This window comes from Mastigoproctus giganteus, chromosome 3 (assembly GCF_048544385.1).
Source record: "Mastigoproctus giganteus isolate SK-2022 chromosome 3, ASM4854438v1, whole genome shotgun sequence".
NCBI lineage: Eukaryota > Metazoa > Arthropoda > Arachnida > Uropygi > Thelyphonidae > Mastigoproctus > Mastigoproctus giganteus.
In genome coordinates, this window is record NC_143577.1 from 215,595,045 (window position 1) to 215,622,057 (window position 27,013).

A 27,013-nucleotide genomic window follows, 5' to 3' on the forward strand; every position below is an offset into this window, starting at 1 on the left:
GATACGAAAGATTTCATCTAATTCTTTTACCGTTATCTCCTTCGCGGTAACATTTTCATCCGGTTCATTTAAAAATTTGAATTTTTAAATGCAAGTCTGCATTGACTTTATTAGCAGTAGACAAACACGTCTTCTTCCGATGGTTGATGGAACACACCGAGGCGGGCAGCAGGCAAACGTTTGTTTATTGACCGCATGACTCGCGGAAAGTTTAACGCGAGATCCAAATCTTTTTCAACTATCGCATAAAAAAAAAAAGATCGCGTTAACTGGAAATTTTTCAAATAGCGTTAACTGAATATCGCGTTATTCGAGGCCTATCTGTATTCTATTATATTATAAATCAACAGGGATTACCTTTATTTTAGATATAGGAAGCTTCTTTTCCAAGTCTCCTAGTCCAACTCGCTAATAATTCTTGAGGATGGCAATATCAATTTTGCAAAACAGGTGAGACATCTTCCGCACTGTCAGAACCGTAGTGTTCAGACCGTGCGGTCTCAACAATGAGCGCTCAAGACTTCTGTCTTCAAACACCATACCTCTTGCTGCCAGAGGTATGGTGTCTTCAAACTCCATACCTCTGGCAGCAAGGAAACCATTACGTGGATTGGCATAAAATTAGATTTTTGAAGGTCTAAACTGTTTAATAAATATGGACTGATTATTTCTTTTGGTCCTGTAGCTGGACTTTAGAGTTAAATTTAGCTGTCTACTCATTATCTACTGGGGGCAAAATGTGCGAGGTGAAATGCAGAGGGCCACTTTTCCGTAAACCGGTAAGAATATACCCAGATCCTTGACATAATGTGGCCTCGACAATGCCTCCTGCACACACATTACTCGGACTCCCTCCAGTCACTATTTGGCATTATACACTAGCTGATCCGGAAGCCTCCTAAAGAGTTACCAATAGGTTCGGTCCGGTGTATTAACTAGCGGCTGGCCTGCGAATACTGTTTTAGAGCTGTACCCTCGAAATGTAAGGAAGATTGGATCTCTCCATGATGTCTATCACAACCTCAAAAGTCTTCCGTCATACCGCGTGATGGAAGAGATGGGAAAGTATTGACTGGAACTTAGCTCTAAAGACTAAACATGGGTTCCAACACTTGAAGCCTCCAATAATCAAAGTGTTGGTATTGCACCGGTTGATGAGAGTCATCTACCACCTAGTAACACAGATGGGCGGCATTCCTCCATTTCGTGTGGGTGCCACACCTCGACCCCCCCTTACGTTGGTTCACACCTGGGTGGTCACCCACAGTGTGACCACCCAGGATTACTAACAATCCCACCATCGTGAAGGTGCAAGCAGAGGATTTGGCTGTCACAGACCATCCGGACTTCATCGACATTGGGTCCACTTGAGTGTCACCTGAATATCAGTTCCATCAGCGTTTTAGACTTCCAGGTAGCAAGTTCAGCTTGTCTGGTATATCTGAGAGAATGTCTCTGACAACCTCAAGGACCAGGATTACTCGTTGAACTAGGTATTTTTAAGGTCAATTGCGACCATTCCCTGTCCGCACTGCTAACTAGGTGGTAGATGTTTGATGAAGAATTATGCAAAGAGAAGGTTACAGTGTCAGCCCATGTGTTAAACAATTTGGGTGGCCCTGCAGCAGTTCATCTGGTGCAGGGTTGGTTATATAATGCCTCTACAGTTGCAATGAGGCATTGTCAAACTAAGTGAATGCCTGTTAAGTGGTGGACTCCACAGTTGAAGAAGCTACGCTAAGAAACCAATAGAGCTAGAAAGATATACCAAAAAGGCAAACATCGGGCTGAAGAAGATCAAATACATTTAAAAAATGAGTATCAATAACTGAGAAGAAGATACATGCGTGTGATCGCAAAAGTAAAAAAATCTCATGCGTGGAAATATCTTGTAAGGATATTTGTTTGTTTGTTATTTGGTTTTTAGGAGCATTAGCAACTAAGGCCATATTGCTCCGGGATTTGCGGTGGTCATTCCCTGACCTTTCCGCATCCTCCGTATTTGGTGGTGACGGGCTCGAACCCCTGTCTAATCAAGAACGTGTGCTACGCACTGCTGCTGCTCCTTCCCACCTGGCTACGGAGGCGCCTGTAAGGATATGTGGAAATAGTGACCCTTGGGGCTTAATTTATAAATGATGTGCTAATAAAATTAAACACCAAGCGGGAGATATCACATGTTCAATTCAATCTAGCGATGGTACTTCTTGAATGTGGGAAGAAAGTGTAGGTTTGATTTTAGATAGTTTGATGAGTTACATAAAAGTAAATGGGGACCCTGATAATGGTTTAAAATAAGTTCAGTAAACCCCCCCTATTTATGGGGGTTATATTCCTGAGAAATGCCACGCATACTGAGTTATGGCTCCCATAGTAATAAAGGGGTTCCGTTCCAAAGTATGAAATATATAATTGTTGTTTATTGTTGTTGTTTATTTGGTTTTTATAGCATTAGCAACTAAGGCCATATTGCTCCGGGGATATGCGGTGGTCATAGGCTTGAACCCCGGTCTAATCAAGAAGCATGTGCTATGCACTGCTGCTCCTGCTCACCTGGCTACGAAGGCGGTGAAATATATAAGAAAAACTAGTCTAAAATTTTGTCTATGTATGTATTATATGTATGTATTATATGTACCTTCATAACATGACTATGTACATAGACATGCAAGCATAAGCAGCAGTACATAGCGAAATGCAAGCATAAGGCATCGAAATGAAAATAAGAAACAATTTAATATTAAATGTAATATTTATTAGAAATTTCAAACAAATCTTTCAATCCAGCGCCTTTGCTATAGCTAAAAAACTTATCCCGCCAGCGCTATCACCAGTTTCGCTAAAGTGTTGATAAAGGTGTTTTGCCTCTTCACGAATGATGAGTGAACTTAAGGGAATTTTATTTTGAGTTCAGTCTTCTATCCACAGATTTAAAGCCTTTTCCATTTTTTCTAATTTAACATCACGAGTTACAGAGCAAATTTTTGAAGCAATTAGCGCGTTTTCACGAACACTACAGCGGATTTTTTCTTCCGATTTCTGGATTGATCGTACCGTTGGTTGATTTATTGATTTTATAATGTTTTGCCACTGATGAGACACTTTCACCATTAGAAAATTTGTCTAATAACTGAATTTTACTCGATAATGTCATCACCTTATTTGATCTTTTCACAATTCCCTTATTATTCATAGCCATATTTTTGTAGAGGTTAGAAAATAATTTGTCCACAATAAAGTCACTTTCTACCATTAATACACTCGAAAAAGTCTGTTTAGACTAACACACTGCAAAACGGTAGATGTTTCTCTTTTGTAAGAATATCAATTTATAAATTTATTCAATTTATAAGCATATAAATTAAAAGCAAACGACGAAACCTTCCATGACAAGTGCATAGCACATACTGAACAAGGATTAGCGAGAAACATCCATGCTCGCGATTTTGTCACCCCTCTCCCTCCACCCACTGAGCACTGTTTTTACCAGGAAAGATGATTCCGCCATGTTTTTTTATGGCGGAAAATGTTCATGGCAATTTAAAATTGACATTTTTTTACGTTTCATTTTATATTAAATCAGCGAATACGCAAATACAGATACCGCGAATAGCAGGGGTTTACTGTACTTGGAAATGAAATTGCCTAATAAGTTACAGAGGCAGTGGGGAAGAGTGTAGCTTCCAGATGAATGAGTTGGATACAGCAACAGAAAGAATCAAGAACAATAAATACCCAGGAATAGACTTCATTGAGGGGGGAGGTGATAAAACGGTCTGAAACTGATAACAGAGCATCTGCTCAGTGTTTTAACGAATGTATTAGAGATGGAATATTTCCACCACCATGGAAGGAAGCACTTTTAAAACTTTTGTTGAAATTGCCATTGAAACTGAAAGAAAGGGCAGATTCATATTGTCCTATTGCATTATTGAATGGACTAGAAAAAGTTTATGAAAGATTGCTAGCAGATAGAATTATGGAAAAAATTCGAGAAAACTGGTATTACATCAGGCAAAATGCACACCACACACGTCTACTCCGTTATAAGAGATTACTTCTGCGACAGAACAGTTACATCAGCATGTGGAAGTATTACCAGACAAGTTGTAAGAGGCTGCCAACAAGAGTCAGTCCTTGGCCCATTAATGAGGAATTTAGTCCTAAATGACTGGATGAAACTAGACTATGACAATCTCTTTATGACTGTGTATGCTGATGACTTAGTTTTGCTGGTGGATGGTGACTCAAAATCTCAATTAGAGGTGTGATCACACTTACTTTTGTCAGAGCTTAGTACCTGGGTGTAAATTTCACAGGCTTGTGGTTTTGAAAGAAAACAGCGAACTGTGCTGTTAAAAGGATACCTGTCTATTACAAGAAATCCACAATGCTGAACAGATGGAGCCATTCTGCTGTGTGTGAAGATAATCAAATACCTAGGAGTTAAGACTGATAGACAGTTACGGTTTGTCTCACAGATCAATTACATCGCTGAGAAGATTCGTAAATTTGTTGGTATGATAGGGTGTGTTTGTTTGTTTGTTATTTGGAGCATTAGCAACTAAGGCCATATTGCTCCGGGAATATGCAGTGGTCATTCCCTTGACCTTTCCGCATCCTCCGTATTTGGTGGTGACAGGCTCGAACCCCGGTCTAATCAAGGAGCGTGTGCTACGCACTGCTGCTCCTTCCCACCTGGCTACGGAGGCGCCATAGGGCGTGTAACTAGGAAGGAGTGGGGGATAAAAGGCAAGGCATTGAATCTATTTTATGAATGGAGGTTTGGTTGAAACCAACTTGGCATACCCTACCCAAACTGTTTAATACATGAAAGAAACTTTTTGGTTATTAAACCCTTGCTACAGTTCTTCCATCTGTCTTGCCACCAGTCAATAAGAAGCGTCCACACGTATCTCCTTGCCAATTGCAAGCTATGGTGAGCAGTCTGGCTAGACCGTGCATTGTGAAAGGCAAATGTTAGAAAAATATTTTCACAATGGGTAATGTTGTTACAGCTCAGTATGTTCTGTAGGACTGTGTCAAATGAGGCCTTGCAGGTGATAACAGGACAGCTGCCACTGGATCTGGTCTTAGTATTCAAATCAATGTGCTTCTATCTGCAGTGTGGACAGCCATATGAGCGGATATCAATTGAGATTCACTGTTACAATGGTTATAATGAGGGGAGGAAATGATTGTGGATGCTTCTTATTGACTGGTGGCAAGACAGATGGAAGAACTGTAGCAAGGGTTTAATAACCAAAAAGTTTCTTTCACGTATTAAACAGTTTGGGTAGAGTATGCCAAGTTGGTTTCAACCAAACCTCTATTCAATGTTCTTACTTACAAGACACAGGTCCTTCTTTTGAAAATTAAATGATTCCGGTATTTTAGTACATTCATCATGTATTTGTGGAAAAAAAGAAGACCGAGTACATCTCTCTGTATAAATGCCACGAATACCAGGATCTACGAGAATTGACTGGAGCACCCAGACTGCAAACACCAACTTCTGGATGTGAGGACCTTCTACTGAAGACAAGGACAAACTTTGGTGCTTTCCAAAATTTTGCAGTACAAGTTTTCAGGAGACAACAAACTCTGCTGCAAATGGCACAAGAACAACGCTGATAAAACCATGTGTGTGAAATGTCGTCGAGTGGATGGGAAAAATAGTCCACTGGAACAGATTTTGTAGTCAGATAAGAATAGGATGTGTGGTACCGTTCCAATTAATGGTGGGTAGCTTACCCTGTGAAAATACACAAATGCAGCTATTGCTTACAGTGAAATGGTGTTCTTGTGCAAGAGCAACATGGAATAAGATGATCCCTGCATTTCTGTGCATTGCACTGGATACTTCTATGGCACAATCAAATTTTTTGTGAATAAAACGGATGCCTATAGAATTTCTCCTTGGCTGCAGCAAACATGACAGAAGAAGAAATGATTCAAGAGGGCTAGTGCAAGGACTTTATCACTAGATATTTTTCTTGGCAGAGATTCAAACTCACATGATATGAACTGTAGCAATACCCTATAATGGAGCAGGCACACGAAGTGCAAAATCTCAACGTGTTATAATGGAGCAATTAGTGATAGTGGTGCCAGGAAAGCTGGCTGGGACTGCCCAGTACAAGAAGAGAAAAAAAAAAAAATGTATCTTGATGTCTTCTGGTTATTCATGTACCTCTTTCCATATTAGAGGGTGCATAATGCCTTACATTGTGATGTTATAAAAAATTGTCCCACCACAATGTAAGAAAGGTGGTGCATGCAAAACTACATTTTGTATAATACTGTCTTTTTGTTTTGTTATGTTGCAGTGTTTAATATAGCAATTTTTTTTTTAAGTTGTCTAGTCAACAGATATTCAAGATGGTAGGTGTTTTTTATTTACTTTTTCAATCTATTAGAAAATTAAATAATGCTTTATCTACTATTTATCAATGCTTCCCACAGAACTGGTTAATTCCAGAGGTAACATGACAAGCAAACAGCAGTACTGACACTGCCAATAGAACACAAAATGTATTGCGACCATTCATGCCATGCCAAGAAGACTACTATTAATGACTTACAGAGCATGCTGACAATTAAAAAGGACAGTGAGAGGAATTACAAAGGCATCATTAATGAGCTGACTTGAGAGAGAGAGAGAGAGAGAGAGAGAGAGCGCGCGCGCCACTGTGAGAATTGGGATACTTATCCCATTTCTTACAACTCTTCCTCAAGTCAATGATGGCTGGTCCCACAAGTGCAAGACCAACCATCATAAGAAAGAACATTTCACAGAATGGGTTACAATGGTTGTACAGTTGCTTATAAGCCAAAGCCATCTCCCAATAATGCACGTCACCACTTGTCTTTGTGCAGAGAATGGAAGTATTAGATATTATAACAGTGGAATAATGTGACATGGAGTAATGAATCACAATTACACAGTCCAGGAATCAGATGTATGCACCTAGGTGTGGCACCTCCAGCACAAGTGACTATCTACAATAGTATTAAATTTTCCCAAATAAATTCTGTAATAATGTACTCTATTATATTTCATACATTATATCTATTTGTTAGTGTGTGTAACTTCTTGTCACTCTATATATTTATTAACATGTTTGCTGAAGATGATGAATATAAGCAGCGCCGTTGTGGCATGGTAGGCATTCAGGCAAATGCCTAGGGCACTATTTGGGTAGGGGCACTTTGCCACTGTGCAGATTATTTAATTTTAATTTAAAGAGTGCTAAATGCTTGATTTGCCTAGGGCACAAAAATATCTCCTGATGGCACTGAATATAAGCATCAAACAGCACAATTGCTGACCTGTTACTTCATATAAGTGCTCAAAAAACACTCTGGTGCTGGGCTGTAATGAACAAAGGCAGTCATTTTTAAATGGTCAATATATGAGTGGTGTAAAAGCACACGAAAGTAACTGCTCAATTCTGTTGGCACACTGATTGTACTATCAGCAGAAACTGTTATAGCTTGATACACATTTTTATTTGTTTTTTGCTTGTGTTTAGGTTGTTTATATTGGGGGATAAACTTTTAATAACATTTTGAGTTTTGCTTTGATTTAAGGCATAACCATGCATGTAAGACTAAAACTATGACACCAAAAGTAAGACTGAATTCTAGTCTTACTTTTCAATCATTATTTACGAATTTTCATAATGCTAAGGATTTTGGAATGCTGTTATTTCTCAAATTCTAAAAATCATGGCATACCAAATGCACTCTCTCATATACAGGTGGAAGCAAATATGTTAACTATTTCGGTGTTGACTTTGAGAGCAGCGTGTGCCAGTTTTTTTTATTTTTAGAGTTAAGTGTAATTCCTGTATACTGCAATCTGGAAAAAAAAAAAAAAAAAAAAAAAAAAAATCCTGCAGACGTAATCAAGAATGCAATTCAAAACATGTACAAAAGGATAATCTACTTAAAAATAAAAGTAAATAAAAAAAAAAATAAGAGATGCAATTTCTTGTGGAATTCCAATCCAATTTGTATTACTTGGAAATTTATTCAAAAAAGTTGTTCTGCATTTTATCAAAAAATGCAGAACAACTTTTAGTCTTCTGCTTTTCCACTAGATCTCTGATTAATTCCATTAGAATTATAGGCAAAATATTATTCTAATGTCTCTTCAACAATCTGCTCACTATGCTGAAATGCAGAATCCTGCCACAAAAATTACTTATGAATATTCAGCAAATATGCATGTGTAAATTTTCCTGAGTACACTTCCTCTCCTTCAAAAATGTGTAATCAGTTTTGTTCATCAGTTTCATTACACATCACTGCCCAAAATATACAACAGCCAAAACAAGTTAAAGCAATATCTGAAGATAATGTAATCAAAAAAAAAAAAAAAACCCCAACCATATACGATTTGTTACATAAAATTATTACTCTTATGATGAGAGCATAAATTTTGCTTATCAAAACAATTTGGAATTCACATACACTGCAAACTTCTTTAATATTCAATAATCTATTTAATTAAGTTAGCTTTACTAATAATTTTTTTCATTATATTTAGCTACAGTTTAGTTAAACTTACCCTTCCATCTATGACAGCAGAAAGACTAAGATAGTCGAATATTTCTGTACAATAACGCCACACAGTAATGGAGCCATACTTCCTCAAACATTCATCATAAAAACCATAAACCTGAGTTATTTGCCTACTTTCATGATTTCCTCTTATTAATGTAATGCGATCAGGATATCTAACCTATATATATATATATAACTTAAGTGAAAAGATGGTTTTAGCATTTTAATCTAATAAACTACTGATACAATTTTTATCGGTAATTATAATAATATGATTTATAGCATCAATAAGTCAAGACCTGTGCACAATATATTAATGCAAACAGAAAGAAACAACTGATTAATCTTTAATGGTTGTTAAAGTTGTTAAAAGGTGAGAGAACTTCTGAAAAAGCACAAAATTTTAATTTTAATTTTTTTTTTAAAATTCAACCACTCAAATTCAAAATTTCAAAACAAAAAAAAATTCAGAAACATTATATATTTTTAAGAGCAATAAGAATTTTGGGTTGAGTTGTTTAAGAAAAGTGACAAGGCAGCTAATATAATTTGGCCCCCCCACCAACGACCATTATTCTGTTATTTCTTAAGCACTTTTACTTTGCTAGATTCTTTTTTTGGTGTTAGAACTTATCAATCACATAACCAATTGAAGCATCTGACAGGAAATGTTCAGCTATGTAACCCAAAAAAAAAAAAAAAAAAAATAGTGGAAGTTTTTCTTGCAAGCCTGCCAACGCCAAAATAAGGCTATTTCTATCCTGGAAAATCTGACAACTTGCAGCATCAAATCAATAAAACTTGACTCTAACAGTACCTCTCCTAAATCATCTTGTGGTAGAATCAGTTAATGTGATGCTATTTCAAACAGTTCTGCTTCCTCTTGATAACAGTGCCGGAAATAAAGAATCCTAAGCAGAGGTTGTAGCAAAAAGCCTCCCCAGCCAGCCAGAATTCAAATCTTCCACTTCACTTTGACAATAACTACAACTACATTAAAATTAAAGAACCTTATTCAGAGGGTGTACAGGAAGCCACCAATGTCAGTGAAGATGTAAGCTGGGTCAATCTGCTTACCTCTGCCAATATTTCACTTTATCCAGTCACGATGCCATCCTGTTGGCAACTCAGTCAACAACACTGCTACAATACTCAATATGGTCACATTTCTAGCCAGAATACAATGAAAAGATGTCAAGATACCACAGTAATATCAAATTATGCTAATGATAAAGGCCCCCTTAACCTCCCTTTCAACAGAGGACTAAAAATTGGAGGAACACCACTGCTTCCAAATCAAGAACATGGAGAGGAACTGCTGCTAATTCTAAAATTCTTCCAGCAACACCTCTCTCACAAGTCATCATGTTGGGGGTGGGGTTGTTTGTTATGTATTTGAACCTGCTAACTACTTCAGTCCTTGTTACAGAAGCCACTAAACAAGAGCATCATGCTCTGTATAAAGTACACCAATGTCAAACAAAGAGCATCAACTACTCCTCCTCCTGGATTAACTGTGACCATAACTGAATTGGGAACCTACTGATCTGCCTGTCTATACAAGGTTTTGGCTGTTCTCCAATCAGTTGACAGTGGGGTGGGGCATAAGGCAGAACACATGTCACCAAATACCCCCACCACACCCACATTCCATGGTAAAAAAAAAAAAAAAAAAAAAAAACAGATTACTATATGATTCCATTACAACTGAATCTCAGGATTTGCAGTATCTCTGCAAATCCTGAGAATCAACCACATCCACATCCATTAGAGGTTTCCTAATGGTGATATAATACCAGTCATAATATGACTGGTATTATATCACCATTAGGAAACCTCTAAAAATGCGAACACATTCCACCAACTGCCTTCATTGTTGTTAAGATACTATATGGATTTGGATTACAGAATGTCAGGTCAGTGAGGAACAAACTTGACACTAGAAGAAATTCTCCATTCAAAGTTTCTGGATATTCTGTGCCTTACCAACACATGGCTAGATAGTTGTCAGGAATCCTTCCCCTATGCCACTGCTGCTGGCTAGGTATTGCTGCATCTCAAGAACTGATGGGGGGGGGGGGGGGGTAGTGCTGCCATCCTGTATGATACAAAGAAATTTTCCACTGTTCTGTCTATGGAGCTCTCCTCACGGCTCCTAGAAACTGTCTGTCTGTTTGTTTGGTTTTTAGGAGCATTAGCAACTAAGGCCATATTGCTCCGGGGATATGCGGTGGTCATTCCCTGACCTTTCCGCATCCTTCATATTCGGTGGTTACAGGCTCGAACCCTGGTCTAATCAAGAAGCGTGTGCAACGCACTGCTGCTCCTGCCCACCTGGCTATGGAGGCACCTAGAAACTGTCACAGTATCACTTAAGATCAACTGCGTGATACTGCTATGATTGACACTGTTGCAGCCCATATTCCACCTGAGCCTGTTGACCAAACCACTGATGATTGTTGATTAGCCATTTGATGAGCTCATCAAATGGCTAATCAACACACTTCAAAAAAAAAAAAAAAAAATTCTTCCAAGTATACTCTGTGGTGATTTCAACATCCCTTCTGCATCATTCCTACTCATGAAAGCTTTTCACCTTCTGTGAATCCCTCAGCATGTCACTAGTTAATCACAGCCCAACCTGAGGTCAAAATCTTGATCTCTGTTTTCCCAAACTTGGAGGGCATGATCTCAACTACTCAGGGCTATTGTTTTTCAGTCTGATCACTAGCCCATTTCAATTCATTTCAAAGTTCCAAGTACTAGTTTCCCTAAATACAGACTGATTGAAAAGAAGCAGATAATTTTTCCTAAAATTTCTGGATGTATCCAGATGTTTTCAACACTGACCCCACTCCACACATGACCTACCTACCCAGTGGACAAGATCTATTGGGGATTCTGATGATGGCTAAACATTAAAAATCTCAACCCAATCTAAAAGCTGATAGAACTCCAACCTCAACACAGCTTAGCATTACAAGATTTCCAGCCACAAGACATGGAAACAATCAAATGACATTCATAATAGAAATAACCTTCTCAAGAGCAAGGGGATTATTTAACAGGCTAAAATCTACTGCTGTAAAAGTGCATCCATAAAGACATAGCAGTCTATATAAACAAACCCGGAATTGGAAATATGAGTGGCTTTGACCCCAATGCACGGTTGGGTAGTGTGCCTGGATTCTCCTTTTGGGATCATGCCTCCCAGCCACAGCAAATTCCCCTGTTTAATGGTCCTATGGATGCCCTTTCATCAATCACCATCACTAAACAACACCTGACAAATGCTGTTAACAGTCTGACATCCTCTACAGTCACTGGTACCAATGGAGTATCACAGTTTCTGTTATAATGCCCTAGCCCCTTCATAATTGAGCCCCTTGGGTCAATCTTCGACAAGACCTTATCACAACGTATTTTCCCTAATAGCTGGTGCAGTTATTTAATCAGGCTGATTCCTAAATGCAAAACTGCCAAGTCCTCCTGCCATGTTCAGACCAATCTCCACCTCCTCAAGTCTTCTAAAACTCCTTGAGAAGATACTTCTTCCTTGCCTGACCAGACAGATTCTATAGGAAAAGCTTTCACAAATTCACTGTGCCATCAAAGGAAGATATACAACAACAAACCTTGTGTAAACCACAATTGCCATTCTCAAAGTATTTAAGGAGAAATGATAAAACAGCCATAACATACATTGACATTCATGCTGCTTTTGATGCTGTTAAATCCAATCGCTAATAGATCAGTTTGAATGCTGCTCCTCCATTCATGGTGACCAGCTGTGGTTTTTGAATATGCTCCTTTTGTGACAGAACTGTTGTTTCCAATCGACACAGGGATCATTTTGTTTGGTTTGGGGGTTTCTTAGGTGCATCGGCATCCACGGCAATAGTGCACCAGGGATCCTAAGGCAGAGTCCTCTCCAGTCACACAACTGCTTCCATCCCATTCACAACTGTTTCCATCCCATTCACAACCGTTTCCATCCCAATTACTCAGCAGCAGTGTGATATTTTATCACATACCAATAATCTCAAGGTGTTCAACCACATGAAGTGCAATTCTTCCTGTCTGGTAACTTCTAGCCTGATTAACAGTAAGTTTGCTGACCTTGAGAAATACCTGTCCTTGTTTAGACTGTCCATAAACCCAGATAACTCAGCATAAGCTGTCTACTCTCTGAACCAGATCCATCTAATCTTCAGATCCTCAATGAGGATAAAGCCATTCCAAATGTAATTACCCACACAGACCATGGGATTATTTTTGATAGCAAGCTCTACTTCCATAACTACTTAGATTCACTGCACTCAGTTTAAAAAGCTTTGCTAGCTCTCAAGATCATAACCTCTCCATGTCAAGGATATCTCTACAGTACAGAACTTTATTAGTACCACTGTCTATCCAACAATTGTCTATAGCAATTGTCAGCAAAATCCAGGCCTCTGCTGCTCCCATGAATGTAAAAATATCTACCTCTCAGAAATCTGCTGAAATTAGCAACAATGAAACCTCACCTCCCTTCCAACAGTGCTTATGGCTCAACAGCTTCACCTGAGTAGATTGCCCACAACTCTTCAAGATGGAGAAACATCTCTACAATGAAACTGTCTGTCGACACAATCCCACACGTTTGGCTCAGAGATTAAGGGAAGAAGCTGCTTTTCATACCAAAGCAATGTCTTCCTATCATTCTGGAGCTTGACTGTAATTCCAAAATATTTTTCATAGATAAAAAATATCGTGAAACAACTCTTTGTCTGCTTCTACTCCAATCCTGAAAATCTAGCACTTGGTGTGACTGACTCTGAAATTGTTTTGCATTTTATTTTTTTCCATTTATATTATTGTACAATTCTTACCTATTTTACTTTATTTGCATATTGTAATCTACATTAAACTACGTTTTACTGTTAACCCCTGACCTTGTACAATAAAGAGTATTTATTTATTATGAAATGCAATAAACTATATACAAAGTTCAATTAATTAATTTCATTTTGTTTTGTTTAATTATATACTGGTGTTCAAAGAAAGTGCATCACCTCTTAAAACTGTATTTGTCGTCCAAATAACGTATTGGCAATATTTCTTACAGATTGCATCAGATAAGATTGACACGCGTAGGTGATGATGTAATATTGCATCAGCTGTTACTTTTAGCTATATAAGCACGCTCTGCAAGAGTTGCAATCATTCCTTGCTTGTGTCAGGATGGCGAGTTATGTGCAGTTTACGCCACGAAGAAAGAGGGCTATTGTTGCTTTATGTGAGGAAGGATGTTCTTCCCATCATATTGCTTATAGAGTGCCTTGTCATCAGTCAACAGTGAGTAGATTTCTTTCCAAACTCAAGAATACAGGCTCTGCTGATAGGAAAAACAGGAACCGGATGCAAACGAGTTTCTACGCCAAAACAGGACAGCGTTTTGAAGTACTTATGCCTTAAAAACCGTAAAGCTACTTCGTCTGAGCTGAAAAAAAGAATGGAAAGAACATACAGGAGTTTGTTTGTTGTTTGTTATTTGGTTTTTAGGAGCATTAGCAACTAAGGCCATATTGCTCCGGGATATGCGGTGGTCATTCCCTGACCTTTCTGCATCCTCCGTATTTGGTGGTGACGGGTTCGAACCCCGGTCTAATCAAGAAGTGTGTACTACGCACTGCTGCTCCTTCCCACCTGGCTACGGAGGCGCCCATACAGGAGTGGTAGCAAGTGCAGTAACAGTCAGAAGACACCTCTTAAAAAATGGACTTGCAGCCAGTCATCTTAAGAAGCCCCTCCCCACACAAAAAATGAAAAAGGCCTGATTAATTCAGCGTAAAGAGCACTTCAAATGGACCCCCGAGAAGTGGAAGTCAGTTATTTTCTCAGATGAGAAGAAATTCAACCTGCATGGCTCTGATGGGAGACAAACGATTCACCGTAGACGTGGTAAAGAATACCATACAGTCTGTATGGTGTCCACAGTGAAATTCCCTACCAGCCAAATGATATGGGGGGGGGGGTGCATTTCGTATCGTGGAGTAGGTCACCTGCAGCTTATAAAAGGTTCTGTAAATACCAATGGATACCTGCCTATATTGGAAGGTAAATTGCTGCCAACCATTAGAGATCATTTCAACCTGCCAAGTAACTGCATCTTTCAGGACTACTCTGCTCATTGTCATCGGGCGAAAAGTGTAAGTAGACACTTGTGTAGTTATTTTAGCTTCATTTCTGCATTAGAGGTTTGACAGTAATGTGTTTACATTTGTTACAGGCGAAAAAATGGTTGGAAGAACGGTCCATTACAACGCTTAGCTGGCCAGGAAACAGCCCGGACCTGAATCCTATTGAGAACTGTTGGCATCGCGTGGAATCTGCAGTTGCCAGAAAGAAACCAAAGTCCCTTCGTGAACTTCAGGAAGCCATAATTCGTGTTTGGAACCACAAACTATCAGTTAATTATCTTCAGAAATTGATCTTGTCAATGCGTCGACGGTGTGCTGCTGTCATCAGGGCCAGAGGTGGTTCAACTAAATATTAGTTTGCACCTTGTGGAACTTTTCATTTAAAATGATAAACTGAAGCAAATTGAGGGCTTCTGATAACATTTTAGCCATAATTGTTGTGTTTACCATAACTGGGATATAAAGGTTGCAAATGCTAAGTTTGGAATATTTTGAGAGCGCCTGTCAAATATTACTTAGCTTTGCCTTAAGTGTTAATAAATATCTTTCGTTTATATTTCTATTTGTGATGCTAGTCATTAATGTAATATACCATCGCAAAAAAGGGTTAGAAATGTGAAATTCCTACATGATTTACTTTCTTTGAACACCAGTGTATGTAGTATAATGAATTCCGGTTAATGTTATTACTGGTTGTTATATTATCAGACGTCTATTACAAACAAAAATGAAACTCCAAAACCATTTATATTATATGTAAATTCTACTGCTTTATATGATCATACTGCCATTTATTTTTATCATTTTTCATTCCAATTAGGAGAAATATCTGTACCAGAACACCTAAAATTGTATGTAAGCCAGAAATTTGTTGATTATTTACAGTTCTGACCATGCCAAATAATGTTTATGACCTTGTTTACCCTTGTCATGCAAAAGCGGTATATGGCAGGGGTTAGAAGTTAACCCCTGCCATATGTCTGTAGTCTTCAAGAAAAGCAAGAGAGTGCCTATAAACAAAAGTAACCGAACAATCTAACCCAGCACTGTGAAGTTTTACAACTATGCATGACAAGTTGGTGGTGTTTAATTACACTGTCTCCAAACATTTGAAGTTTCCACAAAAGTGATCACATGATCTCACAGTGAACACATGCAGTACTGTATCAACTGTCTGCTTTCTGTTAATAGATTTGAGTTTAGTTTGTAATTGATGACCATCGAGAATTGAACCATAGTTTATATTTTCTTAGAATAGAAATGTCACAGAAACAGAGATTTAAGTTCAAGGGAAAAGACCAAAATTCTAAGAACTTATGACGCCTTACCTAAGTATAGTCTGAGAGAAGCTGCTTCACAACCTCTTTTGTGTAAACATTTAAAGAATAGAAAATCGCATGAATTAGGAGTGACTTAGAATGATAATCTATACAAGAAAAGAAAAAGATATGGAAAGAATGAACTTACAAAAGAAGTGCTTCTGAGATGATTCATAAATGCAAGATTACAAGTGAAGGAATTTGCAAATGAACTCACATAAACGATTTTAAGCTACCGAAGGGCTAAGCAGGTGGTAGGAGAGACACAACATTGTGTACAAAAAACTTCATGGAGAAAAATCACTCGGATACGGGTTCGGCACAAAAATGGGTGGAAAACAACTTACCCAATTCATTGGAAAATTTAGTACTGACTGTATTTTCAACATTAATGAAACTGGTGTTTATTTTAGAGCAATGCCCGAGCATACTTTATTATTCAGAAATGAATAAAGTATGCTCGGCAATAACTGGAAAAAAGCAGAAAGCGTGCTACTACTTATGTACAATATGGCAGGCACAATAAAAAAAAAAAAGGCTTGTAATTGGGAAAAGTAAGCATCCACATACCTTCAGAAGAACAAAAAACCCTACCAGTTGAATATAAGAGGCAAACACAAATGTATGGATGATGTCTCAAATTTTCATTGACTTTCTGAAGGAACAGGATAGAGAATTATCACAAGGCAGAAAAAAAAAATTGCACTTACCTTAGGCAATTGTACAGCTCATCCAAATGTGCATTTGAACAACATAAAGCTCGTATTTCTTCTGGAAAATGTAATGTCCATAGTGAAACCTTTCGATCAAGGAATCATAAAGGTTTTCAAAACATTGTACAGGAGTTCAATGCAACAAAAAAATTATTGCAGAAATTGAAGACAGTGATAACGCTCCAGCTAAGGACATAGCAAAAAGAATTAACTCGTTAAATGCAGTGCATATGATGGCTGGTGCTTGGGATTTAATTTCTAAACAATCAAAAACTGTTTTCATAAAGCCAGATTTATTCAGCCAGGTACTGTGATAAATAGTGAAAAAAGTGGTGCAAGGCAACAGAGTACCAGTAATTAATTTAATATTACATAAAATTTCGACACTGGTAAAAGTTGTCGAAATTTTATGTAATATTAAATTAATTACTGGTGAAAATCTTCCAACAACAGGTGATACTGTCTGTAAAGGATATAGTGGATGGAATTATACCAGATTGACCAGACATTGAGGAAAATGAAAATTCTAATAACAAAGTTTTCAAGGTTTAGAGAGTTATGCCAATGACCGGAGAAATTGGGAAATCTGTTGAAGTGTTACAGAGTGCATTAGAACTTAAGGGAGGGAAAAGTGAAGTTTACAAATTACTGCACAGGTTACAAGAACGTATTAAAAATTTAACTGCCAAGAATCTAAAACAAAAAACATTGGAGAAAATTTTTAAATAGATTAGTATGTTTATAATGTGTTTGTGTATTCACTGTTTTTTTTTTTTTTTTTTAAATTTTGACATCAGCTGAGGAATTGAATAGGTACTTTGTATCAGTCTTTGCTGACTGAAAGATCCTTCATGCTGAAGAGAAGCCGTGCAAGTGAGCCTGACTGACGTGAAATTAGGGATTTGGAAATTACTGATAACTGTTTATTTGAAAACGTTTTGTGCATAAAGGCAAGTAAGGCTCCCAGAGTTGATGGCATATACCCAGTAATTTTGAGGGAGCCACCAGAGAATGCACTGAACCACTCAGGATAATTATGAAGACTCCTTTGGATTGGAGAAGTGCCAACATATCACCAATACACAAAGGTGTATTGGTAATATATTGCTCCAAGAGTGAAGTCAGTGGAGGGGAAAATCTCAGAGACAATGATTAAGAGTGAAATCCAGAGACATTTAGATAGAAATGGTATTCTGAAGAACATAGAACATGGTTTTGTTAAGGGAAAATCATGTTTAACTAACCCAGCAAGCTGTTTTGACAGTTACATTTTGATATAGTTTATTTGGATTTTAGCAAGGTTTTGACTCACTCCCTCATGAGAGGTTACTGTATAAGGTGGAACATGTTGGGTTTACTGAAAAGGTTCTAAGATGTATTGCTGAATAGCTGCATGGCAGAAGGCAGAGGGTTGTGATTAGTGTATATTCTTCAGATTGGTGTAACATTAGAAGTGGGGCTCCCCAAGGATTGGTTCTTGGACCACTGTTGTTTCTGATTTTCATAAACGACATCAACAAAGGGATAGAAGGCTTAATGTCAAAATTTGCAGACAACATAAAAATTGGCAGTCATTAATGATTAGTGCCAAGTAGCATTACTTCAGGATGATTTGATTTGGGTTTTATTGGCACATTAGCAACTAAGGCTATAATGTGCAAAATCCAGGTCATATATAAAAAGTTAAAACATTCAGTGACCTAATTAGTTAGGCTACCATGTCGAGATATAACATGGATATAAAAGGTATAAAAAAAGTAAAAAATATATCAACAAAGGAATAACAATTCAATTTTAAATACGAGTAAAAAGGTTTACTGATTTTAAATAGCTAAAAACAGCAGACACATTGTCATTGTCGCATAAAATCTGACTGAGTGTACAAGGCTCAGCCAGATGACTAAAAGTGGTAAAATAAAAATCACGTTCGTGTCTAAAACGTGGACACTTGGTTAAAATATGACGCATACTTAAATAGGTGTCACAGTTCTCACACATAGAAGAGTCATCTCCCCTCAGCAGAAATGCATGTGTAAGATGACTGTGTCCTATGCAGAGGCGAGCTAAAACAAATTCCTCTCTGCGATTCCTGCGCAGACTACACTGCCAATGTCGGATTACAGGCTTTACCTGATAGAGCTTATTTGTGACTTGCTCATGCCATGATTGTTGCCATTGGGCCAGTAATACTACTTCAGGGTGACTTGAACAGAGGACCTAACTGAAGTTCCCAGCTCAAGTCAGTGAGGGGACCTAATTGAAGTTTATAAGGCTCTGAGTGGATGAAATTAGTGATTTTTAAAAATAATTTAAAATAATAAAATTTAAAGTAATTTTAAAAATAATTTAAAAATAAAATTAGAATTTAAAATAATTTTTATTAGAATTTAAAATAAAATAAAATTTCATTAAAATAAATGAAGGTGGAATTTTCATTGTTATAAAGAATTCCAGAACTAGGGGCCACAAATTAAATTCAAATTAGAGGGTAAGACATTTAGACTAGATTGTAGAAGTTTTGTTTTAGCCAGCGATTCGCTGATTATTGGAGCAAGTTGCCTCCACAGGTTGTTGAGGCTGACAGTTTGAAGAAATTCAAAGGTCAGGTAGTTCATGAAGAGGAAAGTGCATAATTTGTTGTTTCTTATCTCATCTCATCTTATCTTTTTTTTTTGGCTGGTGCATCAAAAGCCTGTGACTTCCTTGCACTATTTGGCTAATACTAATACAGTCTGTCCCTGACATACGTAAGAGATACGTTCCAGGACTTCTTATGTAAGTCGAGTTTTACGTAACTCGGGAATGACTAATAAGTATTTGGTATTTGGATTTTTTAGGAGCATTAGCAACTAAGGCCATATTGCTCTGGGATATGCGGTGGTCATTCTCTGACCTTTCCGCATCCTCCGTATTTGGTGGTGACGGGCTCGAACCCCGGTCTAATCAAGAAGCGTGTGCTACGCACTGCTGCTCCTTCCCACCTGGCTACGGAGGCGCCGGAATGACTAATAAAATGATATTGCTACTCTATCCCTGATATGCCAAAATTACAAAAACCACATAATATCCTCAGAAGAATGAAGAAAAACAGCTACATACCATAACAATTAAAAACTTTATCTGGGGACAGCAGTGAAGTAGTACCGCTTTCACTTATTCTCTTAGGCAGCACCATGATAATGGTCAAAATGAAATTTTCTGTAAAGAACTTCACAGGGTTAAGTTACAAGAGATGCTGTCACACCTTACAAAATGCAAATGAAGCACACACTACACAATGATAGTTTGTTGCAAAGTCGTTGAAAATGATTGGACAATGTGATTTTCAACTTCACCAAAATAACCAGATCTGCAACAAATATTACATACAAAATGCAAACAAAAGCTCCCACTTTGCTCTCTAACAAAACTGAACTGACTCTACAAACAGAAAGAAAGGAACAAAAGGATGTAGAGACGAAGGGCTAGAGTGTAATTCTCCGAAGAAATAGCCAATGGGAGACAGTCCACGTGGCTTGAACGCTGTGGGGATTTCTCTGAAGTGCTTTGATGTAGCTCACCTGTCTCAAACACATGTTGTGAAATATTTCTTCAGAATTTAAAGAAGAAAATTAAATGTTAACTCTAGTTATTTACCCAGATTCTAGTTATGCCACAGATTATTATTGAAAATAGTTTGTGTGGAAACAAAAATAAAAACTTATTGTTCCTTCATTCGACTTCACTCTTAACAATTATACAGAAAGTATCTTTATGATTTAAAGTCTGAAGTTGCGTAACTCAGGCTTACGTAAGTCGAGACCTGACTGTACTAAATACTCAAACCATACTTATTTGTCACTTCCAAAATAAGGGAGCAACACAATCTGCTAACTAAGATCACAGGAAGATTATGTTCTACAAAAAATGAAGTGAAAAGCTACTCTGCTTTTATAACATCCAATTCAGCATAGAGAATAAGTTTAAAAAATTTCAAATGAATAGCAATGCCATGTTTTCCACCAAGCATATATTAATTTTATATCAGCAAGATACAAAATGCAGACTATTTCCTTTCCTGACTTTAAAATATAGGTATATATACCAATATTTATGTTCCAAAACTCAAAGATAAAGCTTCTTGCTTTGTTTTAAAAAACTACTATTAAACAGTTTCTTTTCACACTGATGATGCAAACTAAGGCTTCTCTAATTTTCAGGCATGCACCAAACAAAATATGCAATGGCAACAACATGAACAGATCATAAAAATTCTGTTGGTAACTAAGCAGTTCAAGTTATTTGTATATTTGCAGGAAGCGTGAAACAGCACAGGTTAGTACAAATCCCAATAACTGTGAGAAAAATTTTGCCTATTAATGATACAGAAAAATAATGTTCTAATAAACAGGGCTGTAAAAGTTTTAACATTATAAAAATGATAAAAAATAAAGTATTTTACCTTTAATGCTAGAAGTAAAAGAAATGTTTCTACACTGTAAAATCCTCGATCCACAAAATCTCCCATGAACAAGTAATTAGTGTCTGGCACATCCCCTCCTACTTTAAACAACTCTTTGAGGTCATAAAACTGTCCATGAATATCACCACATACCTAAAAATAATTTTTATTTATTAAATATGTGATAATTATCTTTAAGAATGAGTATACAAATTTTTGAGATTAAATATTTACTAAAATCATAATACATATAAAAGGGGGGGGGGGAAGTGTGGTTTTTCTAATCTAGCAGTCATGTTTGTATCAGATTTCTCAGTTTAAAATATCAACATCATATAGGCCAATTCAAAATCATGTGCAAACCTTTACTAGGTAAACATAAACACAAATCTTTTACAGAATTAACAAATACGTAGAAATACAATTACCCACAGTGTACCAGTTTATGTGCCTGTATGAGTGCATGTTGTATGAGGTGAAAACTTAGAATAACTTGCTCACAGTGAAGGAAAGTTCATACAGAACCTTCACTCAAAACTAAATAGCTGGAGTTTTGAGTGATGAGAGCTTGTTTGTTTGTTATTTGGAGCATTAGCAACTAAGGCCATATTGCTCCGGGATATGCGGTGGTCATTCCCTGACCTTTCCACATCCTCCGTAATTGGTGGTGACGGGCTCGAACCCCGGTCTAATCAAGAAGCGTGTGCTACACACTGCTGCTCCTTCCCACCTGGCTTCGGAGGCGCCTTAAGTGATGAGAGCCTTTTAAGAATTGCTGAAAGTGGCACACATGTCAACGATTTTATATGATTCCTTCTATATCTTCTTATTATATATTTATATTTTATTACTAATTATATGTTTATTTAAGGGTTTGGCCTTGTAGGCCTACATGGGCTACTTTTGTCTTTATAAGTTATTTTGGCCTTATGGCCTACTGTAAGCTGTATACTGTTGTGTTCATATACATGTTCAGCATTTGTATAGTACTTATTATGCTTTTACTATAATAACTATATGTATATTATATATATATTTTATTTTATTTTTTTTAAGTAAGAGAAAGATATATGCAGTGCAAGTTTAAAGCTTCGCACACACCAGAATTTCAAACAGGAAAATTCTAATAAGCATAAAGAGCATCACAGATTGTGTTTATATTTTATTCCAAAATGTTTTTGTTTTTAATTTTCTGCAGAATTAATATTTTTTGTTTTTTGAAAATAAAAGGTGCAAAAAACACTATCTTTTAAATATTTAATTTTTTTAATAGAAATTAAAATGTCATTATTCAAGAAAAATTCAAAAAAACCAAAACATTTTCAAGAATTAAAAAGGAAATTTGCACTTGCCAGGTGCTACACTACACTATTTATGTAACCACTACAACATGGTGGTTACACCATTGAATTAAATTCTTCCTTATAAAAAATAATCTCAAGGAAACATTTGCAGTGCTAATAATAAATATTACTAATTTTTTTTTTTTTTAGTATTACAGCACATCTCTATTTTCCTTTATCAATTGTGCTTGTATAGCTATAGTAAATCCTACTGTGAAAACTTATATAATAGTGATTCTTGAACATCTAAAAAACCTAAAAAGCTATATAGTGTCAGAATAACATAAAAACAGTTCAACATGTAATGGAAAAAGTAAAATTTTAAATGTTCGAAAAGATTTAAATAAACTTGGAAATTCTTACTGTGACTGGAGAATCGACTCTTTGAACATTGCTTTCTTCAACAAGGATTTCTCTGGCTTTAGCACAGAGTGCTTTTACCTCACTTTCCTTTATTATTTCACACCTTCGAAGCTGTTCTATTTGTCGATCCAAATCACTACAGTCCCCCATTAGAAGTTTCTGAGTTGTTTAATCTGGAAAAAAATTAAAAAACCAAATTATATGTTTTCAAATCTAAGAAATTTTTTAGTCTTCCAAAAAATTTTATACCAATACCACTGAAAATGGTATTAAAAAAAAAGAAGAAAAAAAAAGTAGATTGGAGAAGGGTGGGGTCAGGGTATAATGGTTAAAAAATATACATAACGCAGATTTTATTGTGGTAAGAGAAAAAAAATACAATTATTGTATACCTTTTACAATCATACAGAATACTGAAGCCTTCAGTTCTCTTTTTAAAACTGAAAGCCACTTGAAAAAGTTTTCAAAATTCAAGCAATGTAGTATGAAATCCAACACAATTATCAAATTAATAAGAATGGTATAGTAGCAAAAAAACTGAAAGATCATATTGGTAGGTTCGCTGCTATATAAAATAAAGGATTCATATGACAGCACAACATTATTGTGGCTCATGACATATACGTATTTTGCTTTTTGTGTGATTATATCAAAACAAACGATTTATATTTTGAGAAAATGAACTTCCATAATTGTGTGTGTGTGTGTGTGAGAGAGAGAGAGAGAGAGAGAGAGAGAGAGAGAGAGAGAGAGAGAGAGAGAGAGAGAGATGGGGGGTAGAAATAAGATGGTAAGCTGCCAAGAGCAGATAAGATACTGTATATTATCCTACATTGCCTACATCAGATTTGTTATATAATAAATGTTTCGGCACCTAATTTCTATTAGAGTGTAAGAGCAGAACCAGAACAGTAACATTGAGGTCGAGTCAAACTGTCTTCCATCAAAAATTAGATAATCAAAAAAATTAAATGAATCTTGGACATAATTAAATTTGAGAAGGTCATTACATAGAAGTACTACTAAGTAAGAAAGTTTAATCTAAGGCTCTTTACCATTTTTATGAGAAATCTTTGGCAAGGGATGCAAAGAAAAACAGCAAAGAGTTCTTTACTTATGTAAACTCTAGAAGGAAGGGGATGAATCAGATTGGTCCACTTGATATCAATGGGTCAACTGTTGATGATCCTGCTCAGGTAGCTAACAAACTAAATGAATATTTTGCATCGACATTCACACATATGAGGAGTATGCCAGAGGTGTATTCATGGCAGTAAGCTAGAGAATCTTGTAATAACTGAGAGTAAAGTGGAGGAGAAATTGTTGAAGATAAACACAAGAAAGGCACGTGGGGTGGATGGGATCTATCCAGTTATATTAAAGGAGGCAGCAAAGGAAGTAAGCAAACCCTTAGCCATAATTATGAGAGCTTCCTTGGACTCAGGGGAAGTACCCATGGACTGGAGATGTGCAAATGTGACCCCAATTAACAAAGGAGGATCAAAGGGTGACACAAGTAATTATAGACCTGTGAGTTTAACTTCTGTTCCCGGAAAATTAATGGAGGCACTGGTTAAAGAAGCACTGCAGGATCACCTAGACAAGACTTCAGTTATAGCTCGGACACAGCATGATTTTGTTAAGGGGAAGTCTTGCCTGACCAATTTGATTGGATACTATGATGCAGTCACAAAAGAACTGGATGCAGGGAATAACTTTGATATTATATACTTGGATCTTAGAAAGGCTTTTGATACTGTTGCACATGGAAGACTGCTGCACAAATTGGAGCAGTGTGGCATTGGAGGCAAATTGCTGCTGTGGATAAAGGGGCGGTTGAGGGGGAGAAGACAGAGAGTGGTAATCAATGGACACTGCTCATCGTGGACTAATGTTATTAGTGGAGTCCCTCAGGGTTCAGTATTGGGTCCATTATTGTTTTCTGTATTTATAAATGACACTGATGATGGTATATCAAGCTTAATGTCCAAGTTTGCAGACGATACGAAGGTTGGCAGGGTTGTCAAGGACACTACGCTACTGCAACAGGATCTGGAAAGGATGAGCAGATGGGCTGAGAGGTGGCAAATGAAGTTTAACATTGACAAATGTAAAGTACTACACATGGGAAACAGCAACCCCAGAGCAACATATCAACTCTGTGGTACTACACTGGGTGGTAGAGAATGAAAGGGACCTGGGGGTGGTTGTGCAGGCAGATATGAAGTTCTCTGAGCAGTGCAGACGGGCTGCAAGAGTAGCTCATGGTGTATTGTCAATGATATATAGGAATTTTTCTAGCAGGGATGAGGTGATTATTCCCTTGCATAAGGCAATGGTCAGGCCACACCTAGAGTACTGTATACAGGTCTGGAGGCCTCATTTCAAGAAGGATGTAGAGATGCTGGAATGAGTTGTTGTTGTTGTTGTTTGGTTTTTTAAGGAGCATTAGCAAAGCATTAGCAACTAAGGCCATATTGCTCCGGGTTATGCGGTGGTCATTCCCTGACCTTTCTGCATCCTCCGTATTTGGTGGTGACAGGCTCGAACCCCGGTTTAATCAAGAAGCGTATGCTACGCACTGCTGCTCCTTCCCACCTGGCTACGGAGGCGCCACTCTGGAACGAGTACAGAGAAGGGCAACAAGATTAGTGAATGGAACAAAGGGGTGCTCTTACGAAGAAAGGCTTAAGTTTTGCAAATTAGTGTCTGGAGACTAGGCACCAGCGAGGTGATCTGATAGAGGTGTATAAAGCCTTGAATGGTTTGAGCATGCTCAATACTGATGGGATTCTTCCTCTTGCTCAGAATAATCATCTGAGAGGGCATAAATTCAAATTGAGGAAAGACAGATGTAGGATAGACGTGAGGAAATTTGCCTTTAGCCAGTGGGTGGTTGGTTGGTGGAACAGACTTCCATCCCTTGTCGTGGAAGTTGATAGCCTAAATAAGTTTAAGGCTCAGCTGGACAGGTATTTTGAATGAACGGAGGGTGAAGTGGAAGTGGTTATTTTTTATTTATTTATTTTTTTTTGGCTGATGCTGCATAAGCTTGCTTTCTTGCATCAAATGCCTCTACTAATGCTAATGCTAAATGCTAATGTGAAATATTTAATTAGTTTATTAGTATGAAAAGGTCAAAGTCATTCAGCTAGATTCAAAGAATCTCAAATAAATAAAATTGGCTGTCTTTCGAATTTCTATATTAAAATGTGTCTTTGGGCCTGGATTTTGGATTCTAAAAATTTATGTATAAAGAAAGTTAAAAGTTAACATGGGTTGACACTGCATCACAAGAAATCAGAAAAATGGGCGCCTCTGTAGCCAGGTGGGAAGGAGCAGTAGTGCGTATCACATGCTTCTTGATTAGACCGGGGTTCGAGCCTGTCACCACCAAATATGGAAGATGCAGAAAGGTCATGGAATGACCACCGCATATCCCAGAGCAATATGGCCTTAGTTGCTAATGCTCCTAAAAACCAAAACAACAACAACTCAGAAAAAAAAAATATATAACTATTCTTTTCCCCCTTTCTTTTTAAAGTCTTTTTTTAAACGAATATTAAAGAGTTAGAATGTAAAATTAAAAATTCTGAACTCTCTTTACTCGATTAATCCTATATACCCTATCGGATAGGATTTACAAATACCCATGTAATATAATATATGATACATAGCAAGAAGGGGGAAGAGTGAGAAGCCTCAAGCCCATAACCAAAAAAACTGGAATCATCAAAAAGTGGAATAGTTGAAATTCTATTGACATATAAAATATAAATTAAGGTAAAATAACAGATAAAAATTAGATATATTGAGAGATAGTTAATTGCATCAAAGGAATTTCATAGATCTGCTTCTGAGGTTATAGCTATGGCTGAGAACTTGCTGCACTATGGTTTCTTCTGAACATGTGATCAGTGGAAAACTGCCATATTTCCAAGTCAGCCACTGTGGAGGAGTTTGGTGGGGGGGCTGTTCAACAAACTGTGGAGGAGAGCAGAATTTATAGTTTCATCGCAGTTAGTGATTCTATTCTGTAGAAGCTTCAGTGGAATGTCCTTCATCTGGGGTTGGAGGTTTC

The 27,013-nt window shown here is 37.2% G+C and overlaps 1 protein-coding gene across 3 annotated transcripts in view; it reads right to left on the minus strand.

Moving 5' to 3' along the window:
- Nucleotides 1–27,013, minus strand: part of Pp4-19C (protein phosphatase 19C) — a 135,382-nt gene that overhangs the window by 67,868 nt on the left and 40,501 nt on the right. For all 3 annotated transcript variants that reach the window (XM_090370864.1, XM_090370866.1, XM_090370865.1), the window contains 3 exons: nt 22,933–23,105; nt 21,227–21,379; nt 8,576–8,749 (listed from right to left, as the gene is read on the minus strand). In XM_090370864.1, the coding sequence (XP_090226990.1) occupies nt 8,576–8,749; nt 21,227–21,379; nt 22,933–23,082 (477 nt within the window). In that variant the 5' untranslated portion in view covers nt 23,083–23,105. The remainder of the gene's footprint in view (nt 1–8,575; nt 8,750–21,226; nt 21,380–22,932; nt 23,106–27,013) is intronic.